The following is a 21,646-nucleotide window of genomic DNA, read 5'->3' on the forward strand; positions in this document are numbered from 1 at the left end:
GTCAAGCTTTTTGGTGTCATGGACCATCTGACAAGTCTTTCAATTCTGATAGTACCTCAGAGGGACAAACATGAATATTTTGTATAACCTCTAATAGATTCCCCATGGGAATGTATGGAGAACACGCTTAAGCTGGTGACTGTGGGAGTAACCTATCATGGTAATGGCGGGTATTGGGGTAGATCTTTCTGCCAGGTTTCTACAGAGCTGTAAAAACCCAACGGAGGATTATATCCTATGCTTCTAAATCATGCTTGTTTATTACTTAAAACAGAATAAAGATATTAGTAGACATTTGAGCAAATTGTATTTAAAATGTAATTAATAGTTTTTTTTCCTAAGCGAAAATTAGTATTATTATTTACATGACTAACATAAACATATCACCCTTCATGTTATGTGCCACATCTAATGTAATGTGTAATGTGAATCACAAGTACAGTGTTCTAAGTACATATGTCATTAAAATGCAGCTGAGGTGGGCACCTTGTAAAGACCTACATTGATTTCTGGATTGTCAGTGACATGCAAAAAACAACAACAAAAAAAAAACAACAACACTCGAATTTATCAAAAGATTTATTCAGCAGCAACAGATCAGAAATGACAGTATACATTGGGTCGCATACATTTCCTTATACCATTGATGTCCACAATCATACACTGATTTGCATACACAAACACATTCAATGTGAGATTTTATTGCATCTATGCAACCTTTAGATACATTACAACAGCAAATTACTGCAGTTCCAGTATTGCAAAATTTTTTTTGCATTGTAATTAGTTTCTGACTAATGCGCATAATATAAAGCTATTACGTGGCACATACATACTTTATCCTGTACTGACTTGTTTGGACAAAGGTTTATATAAATCATAAGGGGCAGGGCACATTAAGAACTTTTATATAGTAAAACATAATACAACTTTTTAAGTTGTACAAAATGGTTGATTTGTTCTCTGCTCTTAGCAAACATGGAGATAAATCAATATATTATGAAACTTCTTGCAAAAACTTTCAGTTTTAGTAAAGGAAAAAATGTAATGTAATAATAAAAGAAGTGGTAAAGGCATAAAACTCTAGTGGAGAAATTTCAATGCTCAATGCAAGTCCCAATTAGTAATGAGCAAGGACTTTTTCAGCCCGTTTATGAGTTATGAGGCTAGACGTTACAACTATATTTCTATGTATGGTTCTTATCACAAGGTTTTATGGAGATCCTAAAAAAGACAAATACTGTCAAACAGATATGAACAGAAAATTATCATGGTGCATGAAATGCAATATTTTGCTGTTTGTAAATGACCTTTTGAGAATCACCCCATTACTTAAATACATCATTGTTAATTTCCACACTCTGCATCATCACCATTCACTCCCATTTCACTACTCGCGCACCTGTATCTCCCTCAATATAATACTATAATGACAACGTAAAATTTCACCCTAGCATGCCAATACAGCAGAAGTGATCAGGAAGGGGGCAAAGCAGACAGGTAACCATTGGGTCCTATCTACCTGCAAAAATTTGGGTGCTTGCTTTAGGATTACAGCATCTGACGCTAATATTAGAGTTCATTCCTGCTTACCCAAACAGTGAACACTACATTAAATTAAAAATGAAACATTTAAGCTAGCACCAGACCTCAGCAGCAGCAAACCCCCAATATTAAAATATATTTCAGACTTTAAAGACTTGATACAATCACTGTCAGATCCTAAAAGCAATTTCCTAACTGGTTGAACACTTCTTGTTTATGGTAACAAACCGATTGTCAGAGATTTCAACAAAAAATAATATTTCAATACTCTACATATAGCCATTGGTCTATGCTGTGTAAAGTATCTAAAGAACACAGTGTATTAAAATCCATTTAATATCTGCCCTTTATTTATTAAACTGCAATATCAGCGGGGAAAGGTGACCATAGGTGGTCGCTGTAAGCTACCCAGACTTGGAACCCAAATTTGCTACTTTTATATGAGATCCAATTACATTCGATTTCATAGCAATGGCAGCTCACAAGACATAAGTTACTACATGCTATAAAGTGGTTAATACATTTTGCTTTACTTAATGGCATTGGTGTAATAGAGAAAATACAACACTGACATATTTCCAAATATCGCACATTGTGCATAGAATTAATATACATTTAACAGTCTGTCTGTGATGTTCAAAGAAATAATTAGTTTTAACAGATATAACCTTTCAAGTATTGCACAAGAGAACATACCCCTTGATGTTCTCTGCAGAAAAATAAAATTTATATTTCACTTATTTTATAAGCCTCATATTATGACACCTTTCGTTAACATTCTCATTTTTACATCTTACATACTGAACTATCCCTATTGCTTTGCATACATTTCCCTGTAGCAGTTGTTTGGTATATATTCCACTATTACAAGTGTTTCACAAAAACTTGCCTATCTGACACTTACTCCAACTTGCAAGTAGACAACTAAACAAACATGACAAAATTAGAATTGGAATATCCTAATTACTTTTTATAAGAACAAGGAGGCCATACACAAGATGGTATTCGCTAGAGATGGTCCTGCAGCCATTTCATCTCAACATCATTTACCTTTGAGAGAAGTCAGGGACCTGGTACATTCTGACATTGGCTGATAAAATATTTATTTATTGAATGAACTCCCTGTATATAGTTAGCCAAATAATTTTGATGTTCTAATGTTTAAAACCATATTTTTGAAAATAATCAATCTGAATAAAATGGCATATAAAATAATGGGTCATATTTTAAAATATTTAGTCATCTCCAGTAGAACCTTTCTATCTTGTTAAATAACGACAAAACATAGAAAAACAGGTAATTCTACATATATCAGTTAGGGAAGTAATTATGGCGGAACCATCTTATTGCTACATACACATTATTTCAAACATTCATATTATCCATACAACACATTCCTAACCTTCTCATTGGCATCCTTGTTTTATCACCTCTTTCTTTTTACCATTCTTTTTGTAAAATGGCTCAAAGGTTTTCTATCAGCAAACCAGTATTTCCATTTACCATGGAGCTGAACTCCAGACATACAGCTAAATGTACATCTAAAATACGCACACCACTTATACCTGTGTTACCTCCCAAAAGATCTGAACTTTTTCCCAATCGTTCCTGAGATTTACACAGCCCTTGCAGACAACCAGAACTGACTATGTTCTACTTTGGTTAAACAATACGAATAAATCACCTCTCTGATCTCAACCTTTGATTGGACAATACAGTAAGATCAAGTACTTAAACCCTAACAATTAACTTACAACAAAAAATGCTTTTATGGGATATTCACTTTAATTGTCTGATCCCCCTGCTCTCTTATTCTGTAAGAACGTCATTGGTCAACAAATGTTGGCTCCTGATGCTACCTTTCCCTTTCTTTATCTTCTTTCTACAGTTAGGAAGAGGCTGAAACCATGTCAAATCCAGGTGCCTATATTAGTTCCATTCAATAAGAAATATCATGATTTTACATATGTTTATGTACATAAGTGCATGGATGTTCTGTGTTAATTCAGCCTCAATCATTATGAAGCCAATGCTTGGATTGAATTACTGTCTTATTTTAGTTACTTTGATGGTTTGTTTATATATTCCTCTGAAATTTAAGATGGACAAGTTTCCAGCAAAATTCCTTTCACTGACCTTCATTTTTTGTCCTGGCTGAGCCATATAGAAAACTTACAAGGCAAAATGAGATATTATAATCTCATTTTAATTGTAAAACCATGCTGATATTGTGATTGCTATTTTGTCTGTTTCCTGAGAAATGACTTACAGTACGTACAGCAGTGACAGTGTACTCTAATAGACAGTACATACAGCAGGGTTGGAATGTATATCACAGACAGCAAATGGAGTTGGAATATATTATCTTCTGGTGGACCACCACCAGCATAGATGAAGGTATTAACAAGCTCACACAGTGGAAACAGTCATTTTATAGGTATGATAACTATTCACAATATGAGTGTTCTACTGTATAAACAGGGGAAGAACACTTGATTGACTAGATAGCAATATCCAAGAAAAAAACATACTATCCTGAGTAATGGTACCAACCTGGATTGTAGGGTTTCTCTGCAAACATGTAATAGAATAAATGGCTTTATCTGATAGCAGTAAAGAAGAGAACAATATTTTTGTTCATTATGCTTCCAACAAGTGCATGCATGCACATGCTGTAATATTGTATATTGTATGATTGTGTAGTCATGCTTGCACTGCTGAGCATTTATTTGCAATGTGTAGTGCTATAGCTGGTTCATGAGTTGCCCGGATCGTTTAAATCCCAACCTAACATCTTCAGGACTAAAGCATAATTTGCATGTTATCAATTATTGGCGAATTGCACGTATTAGAATAAAGTGAGGATAACTATGCTCAAGACTTAACTCATCCACCAGGATGATCTGCTTGTACTCCTGAATCAGAAAAGAAAACAGACTGAAGGGCTCTCCATGAACGTCGGGTAGGTGCAGGTTTAGGTGGAGAGCTTGCAGTTCTAAAATTAAGCGGGGTAGGGATTCGGGATGGGGACTTGTCTGGTTGAGCATCCATCCGTGGTCGGATCTTTGGGCGTAGTTTAAGTTTATAGATGGATGGTACTCTATCTGGACGTTTTAGGGTTTTTTTTTGTCTTAACACCACACCACTAGCATCTGCTTCAGTTGCTGCAGATGGCTCTTCTGGCTCAACTTCCTCCTGGAGGTCTTCTGAAGCAGGTGGACAGGAACTATCATCTGAAGAGCTGGACAAAGCAGGAAGTCTTCTCCACGTGGACGAAGGAAGTGCTACAGTATTCCCCTCTGTACTTTGCTCTCTTCCACCCCCAGTAATATAAAAGTTGAGTGAGGAGGAAGATGAGCTAGAAGAACAGTATGCAGAGTCTATAGCAGCTGGTTCACAAGAAGGGGGGCTTATCAAGATGGTTCCCTGGGCTCCTCCAGCACTCTCTGAAGTCCCTAGAAGTCGTGTATTTTCTAGGAACTCTTTCTCCAGGCTACGATAAATTTGTTGCTCCTGACAAACATCCAGAGGCTGTTGAGTATATCCCAGCTGCCTTCTTACATTGGTTTTGGGAGGTTCAGTTTTAGGACAAGTAATAGGGGGCTTGGAAGCATTAGGTGTTGCCCATGAATGTTGTCCATCTTTATCTCGTGTAATCATCAAAACTGTCTTCTTGTTAGTTGGGGGCCCTTGGCTTCGAGCACGCCTTGTTGAAGGTGCAGCATTTGAAACACCTTGAGTTCTGCCTCGATCAGACACTGCAGGCTGGGATACCTGGGATCGTCGGGGAGGAGGACCTCGGTCCTGGGACTGACTGCGTGTTACTGAAGCACGAAATCCTGGTCTTAAAGCTTCGTATGATTTTCTGCCAGCAGGGGCACTCTGGACAGAGGAGGCAGAAGAGTCACTGTCACCAGAATAGCGTCGGGAACGAGGAGGCCTGAGACAGAAGGAAGGAGTGAGATGTAGCACAGCCAGAAAGTAAATTATCATGCAAAACACAATGACAGAAAAAGGCAAGGAAAGCAAAATACCATGTCAGAAAATAAAGTTATGAAAACAGAGTTTGTATTACTAGCAACTCCAACTAATCAAATTTCGATATATACATTTATATTCTTCACACATTTACAAAATATAAAAATATACTAAATACCAAAATGATTTCATACCAAAAAAGTTTATAAGCATGACACGGGACGGGACATGGGGGACCAAATAAAACTTGTTAACACCTTGCATATTAAGCATATCTAAACCCTGACAATGCCCCTATAAATATATATATGTTGGAGTAATTAACAAATAGGAAGCCAGGGTAAGTATCTTAGTAAGTCAAAAGATCTGCAGTGAAGACAGTAACATACTTCACAATATTATTTCTCTGCATTGTCTTACTGATTTGCTTTTCATCTTTTTACATATGTTAGCAAGAAGCAGATATCTGGAAAAGGTTTTCCTAAACAGCTGCAAAATTGGCAGAGTGATTTTTCCACGGACAATCCACTGCTAAGAATTGATGGGAGGTCAGTGGCATTTGCACTGGCTCTACTAAAACGGGGATGGAAAAGCTATTTTTTGGAACAAGTTGAATAAGGTAAAATGACAAGTAGATTTTTACATATGGTTGCTGTTAAACTACAGTTGGATGCACTTTCCACTAATTTCCAGTGGATCAGCAGTGGGATTTGCAGGAATGCTGCTGATGAAAGTAATAAGGAACATTAAAAAAGTGACAGGTATGGAACTTTTGAACTAGAGGATGTTACATAGAGAGTTTTTCAAGGACACTGTTGTGTTGAACAAGAAACATTTAGAAAAGTCAGTGTATATAGGATTTTTTGATTTCATAGCTTTGATTTCTTTGAATTTACCATTATAGAAATCAACACCATTCTCCTGCAGCAAATAAAGTGGTAATGAAAACATCTACATGTGCTCACAAGTTAACTTCTAACTGATTTTCATTTGTTTGTAAGGGTAGCAGGTCAAGAAAGAATTAATGATTAATAATGATAATGACCTTTGTACATAAACAAAATGCCATTGTTAATAAAATACAAAGGTGCATAATAATCAAAATGGCACACCCGGGATATACAAATATAAAAAAATACAGGTACAGTGGTCAAAAAGTCAACAGTTTTCTAAATGTGAGCAGCTGACCATCCACATTATCATATATGGCATTATCTAACATAGATGATGGATCAACTGTTTCCTGGTGATTATATTCTGTTAATGTTGATGTCTTCTGATAATCTTGAACCATTTTCAAAATGCATTCCTTTAAAGTTACAATTCAGTAAGAAACAATTATGGGAGCAGAGCATTCACAGCTCCAGCTATTCTATAGCTGGGATTCTATAATCCTCAAGTCACGCTTTGTACTATTACAGGAAGTACCAATAGTTGTAGGAGCTCTACCTCCATGGTTTTCACAAGCTGGGTTACAATTATTTCCTTATTTTCCTGTCTTACAGAGCTCTGCTAGGGTCATCACATTTCCTGGCTAAAAATTAGTAAATCCTTAACAGGCAGCCACTAAAAATGTAAATTGAATTAAAAAATTGTATTAGACAAGGCTGTTCGGAATCCCCTGCAGGGACACACAAAAACAACTAAGAATTCACAGACACCACCTGAAACCTTTGTTAAGCCTTTTCTCACCCCATATCAAGCCAGAATGAATCATACAGAACCTTAAGCTGAGAGGAGAGATCCAGAGACGGAGATGCAGATGGGGAGATATTCAAAAGAGTAGCAGGGGCCACATTTATGCAGAATAGTGAAGTGTTATGGGGTGGTAAGTGCCCGTACATACCGCTTTAGCTACTGTTGCCAGTTTCCACCCTCTACAGCCAGCACTGCCTCAGTGGAACTTACAGAGGATACCAGATCAGTCCTCTTCCTGACAAAAAAGTGGGTAATAATGACCAGTCCCTATCACAGGGAATACTGATAGAGCAGGAAACCACTGTTTCTTTAAAGTTAGGTAGCACAGGGTCACCTATGCATTAAAAAAAAGTGTGTCAGGTATGCTAAAATTTAGGTAATTACCTATAATGTACGGTGCCAGAGTTTAGTTTTTTTATAATTTTTTTAAAATCAGAGCTTATTTATATATTGTATTATATAGGAACTACTAGAATTCTGATAAATTCCTTTCAAAGCTGGCTCCTATGTTTTTCCGTAGCAGAGCACTCAGTTAAATGTCCTCTTCACTTGCAGATTCTAACTATGACTAAATACTAAATGGACCAAGGTTCTATTTATAGCCCTCCAGTCCTGCTTTGTACTTATGAAGGGATATGATTATATAGAGAGAACCTGTAGTTAAGGGAGCCCTACCTCCATGTTTTATTACAGTTGTGTTACAACAGTTTTCTTTATTTTCTTGTCTTACACAGCTCTGCAAGGGTCATCAAATTAAGGAACATGGTGAATGGAAATGTGAGCCTATGTCTTTTATTGCACAATGACAGTGTAAATGGTATTCAGTGAGTTCCTTCAGTTCAAACTCTTAAGCATACCTGAATGAGTTAATGCCATGAACTCCTGGGCGCTCCTTTTGAGATATTGGGGTCTTGGAAGTACTGTTCATCGATGACGTAGGAGCTGGAATAGATCTTCGGGGAGTGCTTGGCTCTGACTTTTGAGCGTTCCTGGGCAGGCCCTCAGAATAGCGTCCCCGTGAAGGGCTGGAGGTGCGAGGAGGAGCAATATTGGACACTCGCTGGGGGGAAAATGTTGTGGGTCGTGATGGCTGCACACGATGGGCTATGAAGTAAATGAGAACTAATGAAGAAATGTCACTGATGAATTGATGTAATGCAGTATACACATATCTAGTCTATCCGTATTCTGCACAACCATCCAAGCAATAGGTTATCAAGCAATGTACAAAGTAACAGACATATATGAAGCTGAATAACATTTTAAAGCTGTACTCCAGGCAGAAAAATAAGCTACGTTGATTATTACAATTACATGTTGATTAAAACATCTTTAAGTATATTCCTAACTGCAGCTTGAGTGTCTTCTTGACCACAGTGTACTACTGCCAGTCTAGGACCTTGATATACTGCCTAGTAGGGGTGCTAAAATCACTGTATTCACATAATTACCTGTGCTTTAGCAAGTTTGGTAGAATAATTACTGAATATTGATAACATTACGGATGAAGTAACTCTCACAATCACATTCTTCTTTACCTTTAGCAGGGTAAATATTTCACATGTATGTATTTCAACTGTTTTAGCTGCTTGCTAGGAGTACAGCTTTAATGGCGTATGCATACCATCAGTCTATCATTTATACTGCAATGAAAGACCACAAAAACAGTATGAATGGAAATGAAATAAAATATAGATCACATTGCTGCATAGTGTGCATGTAACTCTTTTTTGGCTGCTAAGTCCTTTTCTACATCCCTGAGGGTACAAGTGTAACTTATTTAGTTTTATTTACCTATGTGGAACACTGCTATATGATGTGCAGTATATGAAAAATTGGTATTTTAAAACATAAACCTAATATTTATTTGTATAGTACCATTACACTTATTAGGGATATGTTTAGTTATCCTAGCGGTTGAACTTGATGGACCTGTTTTTTATCAACCAAACTAACTATGCCAATGATCTGTTAATAAATGAGAACCAAGGTTGATGAGCTTAACTTTCCTGTGTATGGACTTTGTTTTTTTTGTTTTTTTTTATTTAAGTTGAGTGCCAATCAACCTAACCTTCATCCCCTTCCCTTCCTCAACCTTATCTCCTCTACAGTAACTCCCCTTTTTCTTTCCATTATGGCTACTAAATGTTCATGATGTTCTAACTGCGTTCTGTATTCGTATTCTAGAACAGGTTAAACACGTTTCAGACAACAGATTAAATCTCACATTTTAATTACCAAAAGTTCTGAATAAAAGCCTAGTACAAAGTATGTGGATGTGTTGTAACCTAAAACATTATGCTCCTAGTAAAGACTTACATAACATTTAATTGGCATAATACTCACAAGCAAACTGACACCTGCAGGGATCATGCTTGTCCAGATAATGTTCTAGAGTATCCCATCCTCCCCCAACACGCACCATGACATGACTCCGCAAAACCTACAAAGAACAGAGGGATTACTTTGCTGATCATCACATGATTTAAGCAAAATACTTGTAATGTGCCTCAACCTGTAGTGCACTTGTAAAGATACTTATAGTAATCATAGTACAATTTATTCGGCAAATCCACGGCTTAGTACAGTACACACTGATGGAAGCAAATAATTACTGATCTTAAGAACTTTCCCCAATCTCAGTAACATAATGGGTGGTGCTGGGTTCATGCCAGGGACAGAATTTGGACACAGAGACACCTGGTCGGAAGTAGGAATTTTCCATGTACTACTCTGATTATAATGTCCAGTGTTTACAGTGCATCTGTGAAAGTAAAGTTGAGGCAAGGGGCTGCCTTCAGTTAAAAGGGCATGGGAAGAAAACTGAAATGGTCTAGATCAGGGGTCAGCAAACTCCGGCCTTTAGGCCAGATACGGCCTAGCCGGTAGTTTGTTCCGGCCTAACGCCCCCCTGGCCGACCCGGCCTAATGCCCTTTGGCAACCCGCGGCTCTGCAGCTCTGCCAGGGGGGTTTAAGGAACTACCGGAGCCACTACGGTAAATAGGGACCGCTCCCTGAAGGTAAATCCTTCTCCTCCGCAATGCATGGGGAGGAGGGGGATTTCACTTTAGGGGCGTTCCCTGGTGGGGGGCAGGGCCATTAGGGCAGAGTCCGGCCTAGTGTGCTCCCGCCCACCGTTGAAATGGCCTAGTGGCCATAAAAGTTTGCTGTCCCCTGATCTAGACCAAGCTTACTCAACCAGGGTTCCATAAAGCTCTAGGGTTTCTCCAAAGGTTGCTAGGGATTCCTGTGACTGATTGATCTTCCATGTGATGGTGTCAGCCTAGATCTGGGTCCAAAGCCACCAGGTAGAGACATCTAAATGATACCGATGATATTTTTAGCTTTCTGAAAGAGTCTTTCGGATCACCCTTATAAAAGGAATTTTCCTCAATGAACCCGACTGAGTTTTCTGAGAAAATACTTTAGAGTCATTTTAAGAGAAAAGGGTTGAGAAAGGCTTGTCTATTGCAAACAGTGTATAGCAGGTGTGTGGCATACAATGCACAGCACAATGTACACAGCCAAGCACTTCCAAGCACATAATATACAGTTTATGTAGCTGAGAACTGCTTAGTATATAATGCAAAGCACAGTGTATACAGATGAGCAGTGTAGCATACAGTATATAATGTACAGTATTGTTCTTTAAGTTGTGCAAATCAAAAAACATTTACCAGTGTGGATTTCTAGTGTACAGAGTATTATTCATAAAGTGAAGATGTGTGATGTGTAATTGTACACCTAAAAAGTGGGGATAATATAATGTAAAGAACTGCACAAAGCTAAAACGTGTAAAGTATGTAGCGACACTCAGTCTATACAGCTGAGGACTGTGAAATATATAACATATATTACAATATATACAATATTACAAAATGTATATAATATATATATATTTATATATATATGTACACCAGTGGAGGGGGGCACAGTTTATGTTTAATAAAAAAAAAAATAGGATTATAGAAAAGCATTCACTGCTTACTGTTTTGTTATACCAAAATGTTTAACTATAATAACTGATAGGAATCATTCCACCAAGGGTTCCAAATGGTCTTTAAATGTCATGTTCTGTTTATCGGTTACTCAGACAATTGGAATATAGCATAGGGGTCAATTTAAATATCAATGTTAATTCAACTTCTCACCCCTTTACCAACTTCCTTGACAGATATACTCTGCCTATTAAATAACTGGGTCAATGAATGATATATTTTACAGTGAACATGTATAATGCACCACTGCAGGCCACTGGAAGCCCTCAATGATGTAAGCTTCATCTTGCTCAGTCGATAGAGAGTATAGGATGGACTTTTTGTACATACAGTATGGAAATGTACAGCTCTAGCACAAGACTAGCAGTATGTGATTTAGGTGCAAGCCATCAGTATTTAGTCTATCACTTTGTTAGAACTACCTGCAATGACTTTCAAGAAAACCATTGCTAGAGCAGAAAGCATGGACATCATGTGCAAGTAGCACAATTTAACACAAAGGCATGCACCAGCCAGTGCAAAAAATGCCCATAAATGAAAAGCAGCCAGACCCTTCTGCCATACCTATGGAAGGAATGGAACACTATCTACAATTTGGAGATTAAAAACTCATATTAGTAATGGCTAACATATGAGAGGAGAGCCTAGCAGAGTATAAAGATCGAGGTGACTTAACCTCAGCTCTAAATAATTCAAGTTACAGCTCATGTTCCACGTTTACTCACTCACCAGTCCCATTGTCAGAGTCCAATGGAGAGGAACTGAAGTTGTTAACCTTTTCATTGCAAATGCTAGGTAATAGGATCTTTCACATCTCAGCACACAAACTCCACATCCTTTGTACCTAACTGGTGCTTCTTACTGGGAACTATAAGAAATGTTTCCACCTTCCATATGAAGTTATAAGACAAATATTGAATTTTCCTGCAACCAAGCTAAAACCATAAGCGTCCACTCTGTATGTCTATTAACATTTCTGGTCAGGCAAAGATTTTATACTTATTTATGTGTTTGTTACATTGGGAAGCTGAAAAATGTTCCTTTATACAGTTACGCTAACAAGAAGGTTGAGTTACTCAGTACGTACCCCCCTTCACAAAAGATCTAATATTAGTAGGTGTTAAATGCACCTAAAAATGTTAAAATGATATTTTCCTCCTGTCTTCTGCATGATGTCACAGTCCTTCCAGAAAAGGACTAAATTCTGAAGAATTCCTGGTAATTTAACAGACAACACCACAAAGATGCTGCAGTCCATTGTATTTTTTTCAGGGTGTTAGTGACAGGATTTCTTTAAAGATTTATGTGGACTGTCTGCATGCAGAAGCTCCCATCATAAAAAAATGAGTTAATATGTTTGCAGTGCACTACCAGTAACACAACCCCTCCAACACATACACAACATACTGTTTCCAGTCCATAGATGTGAAGATATCTTGCTATAGGTACATGGCCTGAATTACCTATTTCTTAACAATCACCATTCTAATAGAATATTGTCAGCATGAATAACTACAATAATTAGGTGGGAAGGTCAAACAAAGTCATTTGTAGGCATCACGTAATGTCTGGTAATTCTATTTACTAATGAAATACAATTTACTGCATTGATTTAGGCACAAAGCTGTGATATACCTCCCGGGTTACAATGAGAAGATCCAACAGCTGGGGCTCCTACTCTCCCATCACAGTTATTACTATCTAGTCTGCTTTTAATAAACAGAAGAGAAAATGATACTACCATGTCCTTATGTAAGCAGAATGAGAAGAGACCAGCATGGTGCAGGGCCTCTGTTTCACAGGTTGTCACTGGATCCATAAATGTTATCTGTTATAATAATTGTTGGTGATATTAGCAGCATGTACCTACAGCATTGAGTTTAGATTTCTGTGTGTGTTTTGCCTGTCCATAACAAAATGTCTCTAGTAACATCATGTCCGTTACAATAATTATTGTGCTCAACATGTGCCTAAAAAAGAGTTCCATGTATTCAGGATGCCAGGGTGTTCCTTGTACTCAACAATTTCCAAAGCACACCCATCAATTTTCTTAGCACTCCCTGGCAAATTGTACCATATGCTTGGTGTGACCATTTGATGTTTGCTACATGTCTGTAGCAAAGTGTTCCATGTTAGTACATCCATGATAGTGTATGCCAGGATTAGCATGACAACGGCTGTTGTTTGGCCATTGTGACTAGTCAATCCCTGGAAATATCACCACTTTCATCCTCAACTCAGCAGTGGTACATGACATATTAGAAGAGATGGGGGAGATTTGTGTAACTCATTGTTTGGTGTATATTCTTTTATGCCATGTATGTATGTTAATTGATTAACGTGTGTTTACATTGCATGGAGTTGATGTTGTGTGCACTCTGTTAAAGAGTACAATCCTGGAGCTAAGCAACCACCCTTTTGTCTGAAGATTTTGAGTAACTTCCCAGAAAGTACAAGTGATGTGTTGATTATTAACATCCTGCGGAAGTTTATCCAGAGAGAACAGGAAGTTGGGGACCTCCTGAAACATACGTATTAGGGATATACAGTATATGCCATACTTTCAGCAATGCCTCCTTTGTATAGCATAAACATATTAACTGAGGATGCTTAATTTGTCAATGCAGTTTAATGTACTGTTAACATTCATTTCATCCAAAACTGATATTTTGGTTGTTTCGGACACTGAAGCTCTCATAGTGACAGTTCTTGCAGTATTTAGTAACTCCATCAGGGACATATCCAACACTAATGCCCGCAATGATTGTTCATCTGGCAGTGATAAACAGTGAGGTTTTCGAGAAACTTTCTAAATCAACTATCCAGGCCAATATCAGCTTTGGGTGAAAGTACATTGAAAAGTCATTCTTACCCGCACAAAGATCAGCGTATTACTGTCCCCAACCTGATACTTTCCCTCTGATACTTTAATCATTGGAAACTGAGAAGGACAACGGCAGCAACCTAATATCTCACGAACCTGCAAAGAAAAAACAGCAGTGTTAGGAGACAACAAGCTGACAGGATATACACAGGGCCAGCAAAAAACAAGTCTATCATTTCATTTTTTTTAGTTTCACATACCAGGCTTGCAGACTTAAAGAAATCCTAGATCATGTAGCTTTAGTAAATACGTAAATACAGTGTGAAAAAATATCATAGATAGATAGATAGGAATAGAGAGAGAGAGCTACATAGATAGATAGATAGATAGATAGATAGGTATATATATATATATATAGAGAGAGAGAGATAAATAGATAGATAGATAGATAGATAGATAGATAGATAGATAGATAGATATAGAGAGAGAGGGAGAGAGAAAGATAGATATATAGAGAGAGATAGATAGATATAGAGAGAGAGATAGATAGATAGTTAGATATATAGTTAGATAGATATAGATATAGATAGATAGATAGATAGATAGATAGATAGATAGATAGATATAGAGAGAGAGATAGATAGATATAGATAGTTAGATAGATATAGATATAGAGAGATAGATAAATAGATAGATAGATAGCTACATAAATAGATAGATAGATAGATAGATAGATAGATAGATAGATAGATAGATAGATAGATATAGGGAGAGATAGATAGATAGAGAGATAGATAGATAGATAGATAGATAGATAGANAGATAGATAGAGAGATAGATAGATAGATAGATAGATAGATAGATAGATAGATAGATAGATGATGGATAGATAGATAGATAGATATAGAGAGATAGATAGATAGAGAACATTAATACATATTTATGTATAATAATATGTATCGTCTGTACTGTCTATGAGTGCTTATAATACCTGTATCTGACATATTATATAAAAGTGAACCAGTTATAGATGCTAAATTCTGAGATGTATACATTTTTGTTACAAAGCACAGCTAAGCCTATGACTGCACAATAAAAGCAGAAGACTGAGCTCATATGTCACTCTGCTCTATGCCCCTGATTCATCAAGCAAAATCGGATTATCGGTCGCGCATTCGTATTAGCGATCCGGAATCGTGCACGATCGCGCTATTCAACAACCGGAAAAGCTCGCGCACAGAGCCGCGCTTATCCGACAGCTTTTTACTGGCGATCATGCATTAAAAGTCACTGTTCCCCTAAAAAATCATTCATTCTAATAGAGCAGGTGCGCGCTAATTAATTGCTATGATCTCACCATTGTGCTTAGATCCTCCTTAATTGCGCGGCTGAAATGTAATTGCCTTAATTGGCAGATTCGCGACCCCTATTGCGCATGGCAGGAATCCGGCCGGCAGATTCAGGATGCGAGTAACTCTCGCACTCGAGTCCCGGACCGCGGTAATCCGCGATCGCGGGTCGCGCGTATTATCGCGCTTCCAGCGATCGCGGATTTCAATGATGAATCAGGGGCTATGTCTCTTTACAGCAACTGCTTTGCAAAAAAAAAAAGACTGGCTCATTCTTTTGCTTCTCATTCTTCAAATCTTAGTTCTGGTATACAACAGATTGCAAGAGGTTGATACCAAGCTTCTAATGATTACAGAACGGCATGCATTTATACTTGCCTAGAGTTCTGTTTATTACAAACAATAATTATTTTGGATCACACAGTGCACGTAGCTGATATGATAACCCAGTAAACAATAAAACAGGTGCAAAGTTAATATTATCTCGGAAATTCACAGATGGTAATCAGAATTGTTATATTGCACTATAACTTAATTTACAACATACAAGTTTCAGTGGAAACCATGTGAGCAAACTAAAAGTAACAGCACACAGACTTACAAGAAGATAATAACTGGAGGAAATACATTACTATCCATCATACACCCTTTGTTATCATATCATAAAGAATGAACCCACCCAATAGGAAATCTCTTCTTCTAATGACTATTAGACTTCATATCATAAAGAATGAACCCACCCAATAGGAAATCTCTTCTTCTAATGACTATTAGACTTTTTGCATACATCCGTCAGGATATGAAAACTTATTTTGCATATTCTTCATATGAATCCAAACATTCATTTGCATCTATGTTCTTATATATGGTAAAAAATGACAACAGTCTAATTTACAGTTCAATATTATAACTTGTCTCCTCCCAGTGTCCTAAACCCACCTGGTGGTTACTGAAAAGTTGGGTCACAATACAGGGGCTGCTACCTGCCTACAATTTTTACCCACCCAGCTTAAAAAATTTCTGGGGAAAATACTACCCTATTGAATTATTAATGGATCATCCTTGGGTAGGTGTAGGGTGGGGATGGCACCAATGTCGTTCTGATGGCTGTGACATTTGGGTAGAACTGGAAGTTCAGATAGGGTTATGCTTTTTTTAATATCCCCAAGAGGGGTAAACCACCACGGGGTAACACTGTTCACCAGCTACAATGCAAATGTAAAATAACAGTATTATAACAAACAATGCTGGCCTTTTAGTTCTGTGCAGTGAGGATTCTATGAACAATTTAGTTCTGAGAATTAGGACACGGGAGTTTATTAAATTTTCCACAGGAAGTCTCAGTCTCATCATCACCTTGGAAACACACAAACATGGAGGGAAAGTCTACAGACTGAGCTAATAAGACCCACAGACAGGAAAAACATGTCATGATATCACTTCCTTTTACAAGTTGCTGATGGCTCTATGTGCAGAACACTCTCACACGGGTCTGCCTCATGTAGGCCTATTATACCTATATGGGTGAGAGGAAATTCGGTGTCCATTCCTTTCATTTTTATCCCAGAGATGACTAACAGTAATAGTCTAAAATGTCAGTAAAACAATTTTTTAAGACAAGATCATCCAATCAAAATCTTTTCTTGAACATTGAAATCTGCAACAAAATGTTCTAAAATAAAAAGACAAGGGGCACGGGTATTTGGTATTGCACCCGACCTGTAATTATTTGCAAAATATTGGGGTGATTGCACTTATATAATGGAATGCTGAAAATAATCACAGCCCAGGGTGAAAGTAAACACAGAACTATTGACACAAAGCTGGTACTGAGTGTCTACATTGTGCTTTAATGCCAAATCTAACCAACAATGATACAATTCATGTTTTATTTTAAACCATCAGCAAAGCCTTAGTGACCTTTACAGAGTTCTGAAACCTTATGCCAACATACCGTTCTATTATCTGATAAATCTGCTTAGAGTATATGATCTCGCTGAGTCCTCCATAAACTTGTCTTGGCCAAGATTACTAATTTATTTTATTGCATGTGGGGGGGAGTGCAGCAAGAGGTAATTGCCTGCTTTTTGCTAGGAATATTACCAATTGGGACACTGCATATGGTGACAAATGTCTAGATTTTTCATATTTGGTCTGTTTGCAGCTAGACATGTTAATCTGACCTACTTAACAGGCTATCACAAATGTAAGATGTAGGCCAGCTATGACTAGAGAGGAGACGGCTACATATGCTTATTTATAAAGAAAGTCTGTTCAGACGTTTATGATGTTGGAATCGAAAGCCTCGTATACTAGATGGAAAATTTTAATGGCCAACTTAATTCAGTTTTTTTATACTTTTAAACAGGTACCGGTGTTTATATTTGTTTTTTTGTTTATGTACAAACATTTACTACATAACAAAGAATTCCTACAGCAACATGGGTTAGCCAACATAGCTTGCTTAGCTGTTCCATTTGTGAGATGTGGACAAGGGTCACCGACACATTGATCTGCTTGTTGACTGCCATCTCCATTGCATCATGCTGATTTCTGTGTTCTGCTAATGGGATGTCTACCAATAAGTGGTAGCCCAACTAAAGCCAAAATCAAGTAAAATTCTAATAAAATGAGATTGCTAAGTGAATACAAACAGTATATAGAAACAAAGTGATGGAGGGAATATCTGATTTATAGGTCTTTTCAGAACTTTAAAATGAAGAACTGTATCACTGGTGTCCAATGGTCCATTCCTCATGGCAATATACCTACATCACGTGAGGAAGGAGCCCCATTAGGCCCGCATTGTTGGATGTCTTGACACAGTTCTTCACAATAAAGTTGTGAGACTTTATTTCTGTGCTGATAACTTTTTATTGTTTGTTAAAATGATTTGCATAGAACTATCCACTGTATCAATTACAGCTTTATAAATAGACCCCATAATGTGCCAGTTTAGTAAACTGCTCTACTTTTACATGCATGTTTAGGAAATGCGAATAGGTCAATGTAGAATATATAAAATGCCTACCAGCTCATCCAAGTTCTTGAGGTCATAGATGGTACGTGGCGGCTGAACAGGTATTGGTGCTCGTGGATACTTGCGCTGTTCTGAACTTGGTTTGCACCGGCTAAGCTCCTCCTCAATCTCCTCTTCCATCTGGATGAGCATTGGTGCAGGCATACCAAAGCGCGCCCCACGTCGTGCCACCTCCAGCAAACACAGCACAAAACTCTTCTCCCCTTTCCTCAATACCAGGTCATTGGTCTCAAACATTAGCACCTCCGGTATGCCAAGCTCCTTGCGGCACCAGCTAATGAAATTGGACACGTTGTCCCTGGCCAGGAATGAACCCGGGACGGCTCCCTTAACCTGGAATGTTACATCCTTTTGTGGCAGTCTCATGGTGGCAGAAGCTTCTGAATATTGTGTTTTAAAATCCTGGGCCAGACGATTGAGATTATTAGCATGCTGACAAAGAGTGTACCCGGTCTCCAGGGCCTCCATGAAAGTGCCAGGGTCCATGTCCAAGTCATACAACATATTCAGCCAGTCGGTGAGATCTTCTTTCATGGCTTCAAGGTACTCCTCGCTGGAGCGGAAAGGTCGTATGCTTTTCGAAGCGGACGACTGTATTTGGCTTTGGTCTGCCATTTTTTCTCATTATCCGTCACCTGCAGAGCATGTGCCAAAATATATTAGCTTTCAAGCATTAAAACTATATTTGAGACAACCAGCTAAATACACAAATAAAATATATACGTGAGATCTAATTCATTTGCTAAAGGCTGAGCTAGTTCTCCTATCCAGGCACATCTATCAAATGGCAAAGCCAGATCCTGTACCGGTACTACTTGGTCTGAAACACACCCCTGTATGCCGATTGGATAAAAAAATAAATTCTGCCCACTATGGAGTGTCCATCTGTCAGCTCCCTCTATAGGATTACAGGGCCTGCTAACATGACAAACTCTGCTACTGCACATGTTGTATTAAAAAATACATATACTGATCTTTAATAAATACACAAAGCATGTATTGGTATGTCTAAATATTTCTGGTTGGGTTGGGGTTAATACTGTAAATACAATGAATACCATATGCACATTACATTATCTTGGAAACATTCCGAAGGCAAAAAAAAAAGCCATATCACAAATTCCAACAGGTTCCGCACACATCTGTCTTCATGGTAAGACGATACAACCCTGGCCACTACCCATTTATTTATTGAGGCTTACCATGAGTAATGATGGGCTGCACAATCCAAGAACCCACCGCAGCCAATTTTCCCGATAAATCATTAAACAGTGAATTCTGATTGGCTGAGACAGACTGCGGCACTTTCTTATTATGTTACGACTTAATTATTCTATATATATAATTCTGTAAAGTGATGATCAGTACAGAGTTTAGATAAAAGTGAGATTCCAATCAACTTCCATCCTGGGCTTCTATCATATTATATCTACAGATCAGTCTATGAATATTATTATTAATAAATAGGATTTCTACTTACAAACCAACAAGAAAATGACCCTGAGATCCAGTGATCCTTACCTGGAAAGTTTGCAGTTCTTCCCCCGCCCTGCTCACACACAATCCAGGGAGGGGGGTGGTTGTGATCTACAGATACCCCTGGTAAATGCCCCTCTCATTCTGCCCAGTGCCACGTTATGACGTCACCATGCTTCCAATTCGCGTGCTGTCACCGGAGCCCCCTCCTTCCCCGCTCCTTCCCGGGGCTCCGTGTCAGGCTGGCTGGGGATGGACAATGGCGGAGCCTCGCCCTCTGTCCAAGGTTAATCAGGCGGTGTAATCCTGTGCCGGTGCTGGGCTCGCTGCCTATGGTGGCCCCCTCCCTGTGTCCCTATGGAAGGAGTTTAGCTGGGAGGGACAGCAGCATGTAGAATAAGGAGAGCTTCATTACAACTTCCTGCCAGCCCGGGGTGTCCATTCATTACACAAGGAGGAGGGAGATCTAACAAGGACCTCTCATTGTTCCATGACTTCATCCATAGCAATTTCTAGATCATCATGTGTGTCATCCATGGCTCAGCCAGCAGCTGATCTGCAATTATACACCCTGATAAGTGCAATATGTAGAATATTGTGAGATCGGTACAGAGCCCACCGATAATCAGAGCCCACCGATAATCCGGTAACTGTCCCAAAACAAGATTCTGACCAATGTTCTACCCCATGGAAATAATCATAAATACCACCGGATGTACTCGATCATTTGCACGCAACACGTGTGTGAATGATGATTGTGAACATTCGCATAATATTTACCGACTATTCACAACCAACCAAAAATCAGATGATTGCAGTCTGCGCTGCTGAATTCCCATCAGCAACATGGAGGTGCAAAGACCTAGCCAACAGGGATCCCTACAGGGGCCCCAAGTCAGTTCTGCACACTGTTGGCTATGTCCACCACTATCCATCAGATTCACTTTAATTTATTCCCCTCTTTCACTTTATTCACTGTTTTATTAGATTTGAACTCTAAAATCTACCAATGTGCCCTTAAAAGAGAAGAATGATAGCAATCCCTACATCATCAGGTTATTATTTATTATTATTATTATTATTATTATTAATAAACAGGATTTATATAGCGCCATATTACATATTACGCAGTGCTGTACATTAAACAGGGATTGCAAATGACAGACTAATACAGAAGGAGAGAACCCTGCCCCGAAGAGCTTACAATCTAGTAGGTCTTCTTTTACTTTTCTGGCCAGTAATATCACAGCTTGGAATTATAAATGGGCCGATTGGATACGGCAGTAAGGAGGATGGCATAAAACGTAGGGCCCCATATTGTGTGATCACTATTGTAGGCTCAGGTCACAAAGCTAACAAACCAGGATAAACATCCAGATTTTCCAAAAAAAGTGACAGTCATCTTCCGCAGTGTCCAATGAAATGTGAAAATGACATGGATGGAATACAGATCCTCTCTTGTTTTAGGCTTTGTGGCCTGTGTATTGTGTATGCTGTGTTATGCTATGTATAATTGGTGAAAGGTGTAGCCTCCAGCTCTGCAGCACTCCCTGCACTACATCAGTCTGTGGCTTTAAGGATGAGCTCACGCCAGGCAGGGGAGGGCGAGGCTGCCTTGTTTCATGACTCCAGACTGTTTGGCTTCAATCCCAAGTTTAAATATTTTAACGTCTTGGCCAATGCGGAAAAAAGAAATAATGGCTGGGCCCTTAACCCCTTGTTGCAGAATCTATTATC

At 38.4% G+C, this 21,646-nt stretch overlaps 1 protein-coding gene across 1 annotated transcript; it reads right to left on the bottom strand.

Annotated features, from left to right (window-relative positions):
- Window positions 1–561: 561 nt before the first annotated feature.
- Window positions 562–20,335, bottom strand: GAS2L1 (growth arrest specific 2 like 1). The gene is made up of 6 exons (XM_072415300.1): window positions 19,955–20,335; window positions 18,425–19,068; window positions 14,093–14,200; window positions 9,568–9,664; window positions 8,079–8,325; window positions 562–5,485 (listed from the first exon to the last, which is right to left on the bottom strand). Exons 2-6 carry the CDS (start codon window positions 19,046–19,048, stop codon window positions 4,432–4,434), a joined length of 2,130 nt encoding a protein of 709 aa, XP_072271401.1. The 5' UTR covers window positions 19,049–19,068; window positions 19,955–20,335; the 3' UTR covers window positions 562–4,431.
- Window positions 20,336–21,646: the final 1,311 nt, after the last annotated feature.

This window comes from Pyxicephalus adspersus, chromosome 6 (genome assembly GCF_032062135.1).
Source record: "Pyxicephalus adspersus chromosome 6, UCB_Pads_2.0, whole genome shotgun sequence".
Classification (NCBI taxonomy): domain Eukaryota; kingdom Metazoa; phylum Chordata; class Amphibia; order Anura; family Pyxicephalidae; genus Pyxicephalus; species Pyxicephalus adspersus.

What these genes read in the sequence shown, in the direction of transcription:
- GAS2L1 (XM_072415300.1), bottom strand. Translation starts at nt 19,048, where the DNA reads ATGGCAGACCAAAGCCAAATACAGTCGTCCGCTTCGAAAAGCATACGA. An exon ending in CTGCAGGTGTCAGTTTGCTT is followed by an intron (nt 8,326 to 9,567) that starts GTGAGTATTATG and finishes TTTACTTCATAG; the next exon opens with CCCATCGTGTGCAGCCATCA. An exon ending in CATGGCATTAACTCATTCAG is followed by an intron (nt 5,486 to 8,078) that starts GTATGCTTAAGA and finishes CTTCTGTCTCAG; the next exon opens with GCCTCCTCGTTCCCGACGCT.